The sequence below is a fragment of the Mytilus edulis genome, chromosome 5, assembly GCF_963676685.1.
Source record: "Mytilus edulis chromosome 5, xbMytEdul2.2, whole genome shotgun sequence".
Classification (NCBI taxonomy): Eukaryota; Metazoa; Mollusca; class Bivalvia; order Mytilida; family Mytilidae; genus Mytilus; species Mytilus edulis.
In genome coordinates this window covers 32,217,045-32,226,808 of record NC_092348.1, presented here as the reverse complement: position 1 = coordinate 32,226,808, position 9,764 = coordinate 32,217,045, and the positions used below count along the sequence as shown (strand labels likewise).

At 29.6% G+C, this 9,764-nt stretch overlaps 1 protein-coding gene across 8 annotated transcripts in view; it reads right to left on the bottom strand.

Moving 5' to 3' along the window:
• Window positions 1-8,737, bottom strand: part of LOC139523460 (uncharacterized) — a 49,549-nt gene extending 40,812 nt beyond the window's left edge. For 4 of the 8 annotated variants that reach the window (XM_071317511.1, XM_071317515.1, XM_071317513.1 and 1 more), the window contains exons 1-9: window positions 8,606-8,733; window positions 7,042-7,490; window positions 6,297-6,358; window positions 5,238-5,252; window positions 3,987-4,093; window positions 3,297-3,425; window positions 2,891-2,942; window positions 2,300-2,370; window positions 1,816-1,950 (exon numbers count right to left, since the gene is read on the bottom strand). In XM_071317511.1, the coding sequence (XP_071173612.1) occupies window positions 1,816-1,950; window positions 2,300-2,370; window positions 2,891-2,942; window positions 3,297-3,425; window positions 3,987-4,093; window positions 5,238-5,252; window positions 6,297-6,358; window positions 7,042-7,445 (975 nt within the window). In that variant the 5' untranslated portion in view covers window positions 7,446-7,490; window positions 8,606-8,733. Of the gene's footprint in view, window positions 1-1,815; window positions 1,951-2,299; window positions 2,371-2,890; window positions 2,943-3,296; window positions 3,426-3,986; window positions 4,094-5,237; window positions 5,253-6,296; window positions 6,359-7,041; window positions 7,491-8,605 lie in introns of all 8 variants that reach the window. The other 4 variants (XM_071317510.1, XM_071317514.1, XM_071317517.1 and 1 more) reach the window with 2 other exon arrangements.
• Between the last annotated feature and the right edge of the window lie 1,027 nt (window positions 8,738-9,764).

Here is a 9,764-nt window from a genome sequence, read left to right as displayed (position 1 = left end):
TAGATCGGGCCTCGTTAAGGTTCAATTTCCCGTCACATATATTTATTCCTTTAGAAGTTGTAGCATCCTCATAAATTACCTGCATGACGCAAAAACATTTTAAAAAATTCTTTCAGATTGATTGATTATATTTTTAACGCCAATTCAAGCAAATTATCTATATCATGGCGGCCAGCTATTAAATGGAGAAAGCCAGAGTACCTTGATGGAACCACCGACCTTCTTCAGGAAAAATAGGAGTCCTAGCCAATGAATATTGGTATGGGGCCAATTACACCTTTCCACAAGTAGAGTTTAAACTTGCAATATCAGTGATCACGGTAGAAGAATAAATTTGACCATTTTGGCATTTAGTCATTAGAACCCATTATAAAAAATAAAATTCAAATTAGACTTCATAACTTATGTCATATAGTCAGACTTGGGGTAATTGTAATTGTAATCGTTAATCAGCTGTAATTGATTACAATTTTTCAAGTAATCATTGTAATCATTAATCAGCCAAAAATCTGATTACATGTAATTTAATTTAATCAATTACTTTTCAAAATACCCTGTAATCCTGATTACTTTTTGATTACATTCTGATTACAATGGAAAAAAATCTTAAACTGTGTTTATGGTCAATAAATGAACAATTTTGTTATTCTTAATTTAATAAATATTTAACAAGTTAAGTAAGATAGTTTGGTTTACTTTATAAAGCATGTTAATTGATTTGTATACTTCAGTAAAAAATAAACTGTTACAGTATTGAACAGTCATCATTTATAGCCTAAGAAGAGACATATAATACAATTAGTAAAATAAATTGTACTGGCCATAGTAAAAGATATTGTACATATATTCACAATTTAAAGATGTACATATATATAACTATTATATTCAAGTAATATTATACTTTTCTTTAATCCTGAATTATGATCTTTTGTTAATATTGTGATTTTTGTCAACTTTGAATTGACAGGTAGGAAACCAATTAAGATTTGTTTTTATTGCAATTTCCAATTGAGTATAGCTGCAGGACAATGTATATGATTAAAGATTAATCAGACATGTGAAAATTTATCTAATTAGCACAAACTAAATAAAAAGTTGGACAAATATCTTGTTTAAGATAAGCAATATTTTGTATTTTCTTAAACTGGACATGTAAAATGCAATGATTTATAGGACTTGTATTTTGTTTACAATTTGATTAAACATTTCTATTAAGATTTTACATAGTTTTTAACTGGTTACTTTATTTTATCCATATTTTAACTTCCATAAACTGCACCTTGAAATACATACAAAATCTCGAAGAGGTCAGAAGACAAACAGCAAACTCTTTTCAATGCCATATTCAATTGAAGTCAAAATAATTCAGAGATCAATGATGATAAAGTGTAATTGGTCATAACCAGTGACACAATGTTCATGTATGTATGAAGTGAACTTTTGTGTTTTATTAAATAGATGAAGTTCGAAGTTATCATTTTCTTATATATAAAACAAAATCCTTTCTAAAAAGTGCTTTAGTTGTATCAAATGTTAATTCATTCATATCATTCAAAATGTGTTTTTTTTTTAAATTCATTGTAATCAGATGTAATCATGATTACTTTGCTAATGTAATCATTAATTTAATCAGACACTTTCCTAAATGATGTAATCATTAATTTAATTTAATCGTACAAATGACAAAGTAATTGTAATTTAATCAATTACATTGAAAGTAATCGGACCCATCTCTGCATATAGTTACTGTTTTTATTATGAGCTCTGGGTTAGATAGGAATGTCAAGACTACAAATTAAATTTGGTCATACATACCTTCATGTCAGCAGAGGATATGTATCCTGAAATAGCTTTAGCTGCATTCTCTCTGATGGTAAGCTGGGGGTTGGACAGGAGTGTAAAAACAACATCAATTATTTGACTAGATATATATTCTGGAGGCGGACATTTCTGAAAAAAAATTAAAAAAAATAACCCAACATTGAAAACCTTATTAAAGTTTAAAGACAGTAAAATAATTTCTGTCTTTTCTCTCCTACAACTTATGCCAGGGATTTTTTACTCGCTGATCTCAGCATGGTAAATATTTAACAATCATATTGCTTGTTTATGCTTTGTTATTCATTTTCTTTTGGCTTGATAATCTCTATTTAACCTTCATAACTATTTTTTCAATAACAAAATATATTTTTATTGCTTTAAGCTAGATTGATCTATTTTCAATTAATTTTTGCATCAATTTTCCAATAGTACATTTTAATATCCATCAAGCAAGAAGCTTATCTAAGATGACCCTGACCTTGTATTCCTCCTCCAATCCAAAGTTGACATCTGTTTTGTCTTGGTAGTGATGTACCATAGCATTTATACCTAGAAAATAAAGAAACACACATTTTGTTTAGTCAGTTTCTACACAATTCAAAAAAGAAGTTGCAGTTCTGAAACCACTGACTAAATAGTGTATAATAACTCATCTATTCTATGCTGCTAATTAAACATGAGGTAATTCTGTTATTTCAACACAATGAAAAATTTAGAGTTTTTGCAAACAGGATTCAGATGTTTGTGAGATCAAAATAAGTATGAAAAGTGTGATCTCTTTCTTTTTGTGCAGCATGTACATATGAAAAAATAACAATCATGAATGCAATAATTAATGCCAGTTGAACTTTTCAAAAATATCAACATACATATTGAAAATTAATTATCCCCAAAAAATTAACGTTTTTCTATTCAAAACATTCATAGTTTCACCTTTCTTTTAAATGTCATGCATTTACATTTTTTTCTAAAACAATTCCCATGTTTTATGAACTATTTTCTTGATTGTAAAAAAATTATCCTATTTTACACCAAGGAATAATGATACAGCATACCGGTATATCCTTACCCATGATTGCACCTTCTTTGGCTTGCCAGGAACTTTTGGGACAATTACAGATCTGAAATTATAACAAAAATAATTTAACACAGATGTTAATCTGGTAAATTACAATTTACATCACTAGAAATAAGAACATACAAGAAGTTAAAAGTAATTTGTAAACTTTTACAGTATTGGTTATTTGAATGGAGGTTTTTTCTTGTGGAATTTTAAAAGATTTCTGGTGGTGACCAAAAAGTATCTATTATTTGGTTGATTTAATAGTTACACAGTACATATTCTTGTTACATAAGAAGATAAAGAATATGAACCATATTAAACATACAATCTCTTTGCTATTTCACTAGTTTCACTACATAGTTGCTATTTTTAACAATTTTATGACAATGATAATCTAAATGACCAAACTTACTGTGACAAGCTGATTAAAGAGTTCTTCTTGGTACTGGAGTGGCAGGTATGGTGTAATGTGACCCAAGTGTTTAGAACAAGAATTTCTGATAGCTGACCACACATCTGTCAATGACATCTGTATCAACACCTAAAAACAGAGATGCACATATCATTTAATTTCAGATGCAAGCATTACATGTCCTGTAAATTTCAAAATCTTAATATGATAGTGATCAAAATTTTATGAAAATGGAAAATCTAGTACTTCTCTTGATCCGTTGTGAAAAAAAAACCTGATGCAGGATCAGCGCAATATTATTAGTTTAAGTCAATTAGGATTTATTCACTAAACCACAGTGATCTAAAATTTTATTATTCCACCAACATAATTTCTTTTTTCTGATCACAAGATGTAGAAATTCCCTTTGAATTGTTAGCCTATTTTTAAATGTATATATTTTTAATTTGACAGTGACCAACCTAATTTAAATTTTATATTCACATCTTATCACTTTTGCAGATACTTTGGTGTAACTGTTGATGTCAAAAATTATTAAATCTTACCAACAGAAATAAATTCACATCATATCATTTATGCGTTTCTATATTTTTACAACACAGATTTTTTCCTGAACTTTGGACATTTATTTAACTTTGCTGTATACAGTATTCAACCAATGATATGATTTGAAATTTTCAATCCTCTTACCAATATTGTGGCACAGGATAAACATGTTTTGAGATTCTCCCTGTTTTCTTTTAACCAATCCATGATGTGAACCACAGCTCTGTTTCTGACAACAGGCATGTTTGTTACTGCAATGGAAAACAAGTTGTAAATTATGTTTCAATCTAACCTATTGCAGATTTAATCAAATGATATTCTAAATGCTAATGTTGAAAGTCAATAAATAAAACATTCATACAAGCCAGACAAATTTTGTGACATGTTGAAAATGTGTTTTGTTAATACATTATACAACCAAACACAGAAAATGGTGGAAAGTTTAAAAATTAATACACAATGCAAGTCAAACATATCAAACTAATTCTTTTTAAACTCATTTATATTTGAAAAAAAAGCTAATGAAAAATATAAATTCAAAGTTAATTGAAAAAACATCTGATGAGTTCTATAAATTAATTCAATTGGAAAAGTAACGGATGAAGAATTGTAAATAATTAATTGTATAGGCCCAGTGGTCACCCCTGGACATTTTGGAATCATGGTTATGTATCAATGTTATATTAATTAGATGTTATACTATCTGAAGTGATTTTCCTATAGATTATGTTAAGGATGTGATGCTATAATTTTTAGAAACAGAGTGGTATTTCAAAATATCCTGTTTACCTGGATGCTATATGAAATTTGTTGGGAGAATGCGAGAACAGGGAAGGCAAATACAATTAACATAAAAACCCTACACAAAATAGTAATCTTAATTCCTTAATAAGTTTATACAGCAGAGATTAAAATACTAAACAAAGCTTTTTTCTGTAAACTGATTGTAAATTTCATACTTCAGAATAAATATGTATGTTACGTTTATAATATATTACAAATGCACTATAAAAGAATCTAACTACATGTACAATGTATATATCTTGTAATGATATTCTACTAAAGGCTAAAATATGTTTTAAGCAGTAAAATATCAAATGCTCTATGTACACATGATGTAAGGGAATTTGTTTATAGTCATTCAAGACAAAAATAAAAAAAGCTCTAAAATGTTGAAGTAAAATAATTGTACTGGTATTAAGACACTACCGCTTTCCCTTAAAACACAGTATTTTCAAGACATTAAAATAACATGTATATGTACATGTATCAGTAAAAAGTACAATTTGTAAAAAAAAAACCAATAGCATTATAACTGAACTACAGGCATCTGCTGGTTTATCAGTGAAATATTAAGCATGCATGTTTAGTTAATATCTCTCTCTGTCTACTTACATCTACCACCTCTACCTTAAAAAAAATCATGTTATTTTTTTAAATTGATGATCAGTAAGCTAAATTTCTCAGGGTTTGTGAAGAAATGAGACATTTCAAAAGTATGCAGTATTGTATCTACACTGCCTAAAAGTTACAAGTGTTTTTTGACCACAAGCTCACTTGCTCAGGACAATTAAAAATGAAGGGCTGATAAAAAGTTTATGAAAAAAGGAGTTACAAGCCTGACCCAAGTCACAAGCTTGTAGTTCAAATGTTTTCATTGGTTGTTGTGTGAGATGTCAGTAAAAAGAAACAAATGTATTGATAAAAAATATGTAAATCGTCCAAATATACTAATGTTTAAGAAAATAATGAATTTAAATAAAAAATCTAAATTGAGAAAGCTGTATACTTTCATTAGATTTATAAATTCCCATGTGTGCCCTCCTGGCTAAATACTATCAGTATAATTGTAAATAGTGGACATATTTTGATCTGTTTGTTCATGTATTTATGTCTGTATTATTGATGTCATGTAATGTCTGTATACCAGGTTTGACAGAATAAAGATATATATAATGTGCCTTATTTATTTCTGTTTTATTTTTTTAGAAAGATCCAGGCTGTTGTTTTTATTCTTTTGAATAGTTTCACATTTTGCAAGGCCATGTGCCTCAATATCCTTATATACAGTATATTTTGTATGGGTTTTCCTTACTGTTGAATGCTGTGAACCATGAACAGTGACATTTAGTTCTTTACATCTTTGTCATTTGGTCCCTGATTAAAAGCTGACTCATTGGCAATCAGAACACTTTTTATTTCAATATAAGAGAAACATATATATAGAAATATTTGTTTTTGTACCAATCAGCCATTCTTCTGGAAAACTACATGAAATGTGTCTAAATCTGTACTAGTTATAAGTTTTACGGCCATGAAAAAATAAATGTTGGTTTCCCTGTACATAGAACTGTAAGATAGTTTTTTCTTTGTTTTTTTATTGCTGTTGTAGTTTTGGGAGTATCAATAAACATATTCATATTCAATGGTATTTTTTAAGTCAATATGACTAACCTTGCTTTAATGTGTATTCAAAAGCCTTTAAAAGTGATTCTGTGATCTTCTGATGTATCAACCTGAAGATAAAAAAGCAAACAAAATCAACCATAATCCATTATCTTCATTTATTTGTTCCTTAATCTTATAGCACAAGCTTAGGGCAATATCCTTAAAATTGGGTTTCTTATATATACCTGAGATTCTACGTAAGTCAAGTAAAATGATTATTGTCATGATTGTTATTCTTCAAGCAAAAATTATATTCCATACACAAAAAAAAAAAAAAAAAGTTTTGCACATTGAAATTCATGTTCAAATTAATCCCATTCAGGATGTGAAAATTAAATTAAACATACACATGTCAAAATATCAAATACACAGAGCCGTTTTTACTGTTGCATCTGCATTTAACCTACAGCTTTGAATATTTGCAGTTAAGAATCTTTACTTGGCAGCAATCACAAATTAAATAATCAGAGCAAATATACATACACATATAAAATAACAATCAGGAGATATCATCACACCCTTAATGGGTTTTTTTCTTAACCATTATCATGTACATGTATTAGCTTCAAATTGTATCAGTATATAAAGTATACAACAGTTCTTGTGGAACATAGAACAGAAAACTATTTTCATATGAAAGTGATAAAAATTTTCATAAAGAATGTGTGAGGCATACAAAGACGTGCTGAAAACCTCTACAATGTCTTTAAAAGATTTTTTCAAGGAGCTATGACATAATAGTGAATTTTACCACTGAATCAAACTGTCAATTAGATCATTGATAAAAGCTTTCTGTTGTCCATCACTGGCTTCTAGGGTAACTCCAGTACATGACATTCTTCGAACACGACGTCCACCAGTTTCTTGATTGGACTCTGACCAACCAAACCTGCGCTCTAACAAGTAACAAGTAAACTTATTCAGTAAATTTTGCGTTTTACATAATACTTCAATACTGACATCTTGGTATGGATTTCCTTCAAGTGAAGACAAAGTAAATTTAAGATCAAAGTCTGATGCATTTCTGTTATGAATTGAGGACAGGGAACGCAACTGTTTATGAATTAGCTTAAGTGACTCTAGCTCAGTAGCAGGTGAGGATGTTGTAAACAATGTTGCTAAAATTTCCGGTAGTATTTCTTCAGGATTTTCCATGGGAATTCTTGTGTTGTCTTCTTATGATCTAATGGAAAGTCTTTGCTGAAAAAGATATTGCATTATATCATAACAAAATTAGTTAGAAGTTTAATGTTAAGATACTATTGAGTTTCTTAGTCTTATCTATTGCTTAAGAAATTAGGAAAATTCTAATTTTTTAAGTCACCATGGTTAAGCTTTAGTGATTATAATAATTGGATTAGTATGCTGTGGATCATAAATTTGTTAAGTGTTAAAGGAAAAATATTCCATGAATCGATTGTAGGTATTTTTTGCATTAAGTTATTTTAAAGTAACAAAAAGCATCTGAAGTGGAGACTGACATGACATAAAGAAAATTTGCTAGCCACCTTGTCTGTGATAAAAACAAATTTAATTATTACTATTCAAATTGTTGGGTTTTTTTTTTGCATCACCTCACTACTTCTAAAAAGTCAATCATATATTAAGAGGGTAGTAATGGGGGTACCTTCATGAAGAGTAACAGTAAAAACTCTTGCCAAATGACGTAAACGGTAATTTTTAATGTATGACGATAAAATGTACACTTTCTTCATGTTCTTTTAGACAATAACAAAATTGAATGATTTTGAAAAATCATGTTAAACTTTTTCCCAAAATAACAGTAACGATAATTATTTCAGACCTCTGATGAATCACGATAAGGATATTTTGACGAATCACGGTAAAATGTTAACCAATTTGACGCTAACGGTAGCCAAAATTGACCGTTTGACACCTGACAGTTAAGGGCATTACTACCCTCATATAAAGTTGCAACCAATTTTGTATATTTTCAATGGTTTTTCCTGTGAAAATTTCTGACTGTTTGTCCTACATTCTTAGCACACTGCCTTGTAGCCCAGAAGTCCCAGTGGAAACCAGCAATTTTGATTCCTCAAGCATTTTCAAGTGAAAATATGAAAATAACTTATAAAAAAACCGGAATATTCAGTTTTACTTGTACAACAAAATGTTTATTTTGGGTACCGATGTCTTTATTTGACTAGGTGTCAATTTGACTCAAAATGACTATACTGAGTGCCGATTTGACCAGGTCAGGCAGGTGCCGATTTAACCGATTGAGCTCATTTTTTAGGCAATGACAGGTTCCTTTAAGACAAATACTTTCTCAAATTCAAGCTGCAAACACATACCACAGTTTCTCTTCCAATAACTGAAAATTTAGCAAAAGTCATAATCGTCCTGTTGCAACTTGCATTTTCATTCAACTTGAAACAAAAATATTTATTCCACCATATTGTTTATAGTGCGTCATTTCCGGTATCTAATGCATTATAATTTTAAACATTTCTACGGTTAGGATATGTAAAAAATGCGAATATTACGAAATATCAAAAACAAGTCCTGTGACATGATCAGACAAAGATAATATAGTGACAATCAAAGGTCCAAATTGTCCAAACCTAAAAAAATTATGCTCTAAATTTGATTTTAAAAAAAGTGTGACATTTTTTTATGTCCTTTTATGATCCAAACCTGACACTACTAGTCTGAGTCCAAACCAGAGATATATGCCTCTGTCGAATCCAGATGAATATTAATGATTTCCCAGACACCATGGTCACATCAACATAAGTATTTGATAAAAAAAAAAAAAAAAACACAAAAAAAACCCCACGTACGTTTACACTGCAAACATTAATGAGACAGAGTTCATTAAAACCGGTATCAGGTCCGTTCGCGCCCAATATACTTTCGCACCCTACACGTTCGCACCTCGCACGTTCGCACCCAAGGTCCGTTCGCACTCTACACGTTCGCGCCCAATTTTAATTCAAATTCGAGTTAAAACCCAGCAATATGGATTCCACCTGAAACCGTGAAATGCCGGTTTACACAATAATAGAAATATAACAAAGGGGGACAGCTCATAAGTCAATTGTTCAATAATCATGAGTGCATTCTGTGTATTGTCAGTTGTTTTAAAAGTTTATTAATTATAAAAAAAAATAAAAAATGATGACTATATTTTCGTCGCTTAAATTGTTTTCATCTACAAGTTTACTAAAGTTCTTATGTGTACATATATAGTGTCTAAAAGCGTTTACAATGCATCTTCTATATCATACGGTCTTATGTGAGGGCCCTCATGGGGTTTTTGATTATGTGATTACTTGGCCGTTTTTTTAATGATTATTTGATTATTAAGCCAAATATTTCATGATTATTTGATTCCCTAGGACTGTATTTTTAGTTTATGATTATTTGATTACTAAAGATAAGCAAATATTTAATGATTATGTGATTATATTGGCAAAAAAATGGTGATTATGTGATTACTAGGACCCCCCA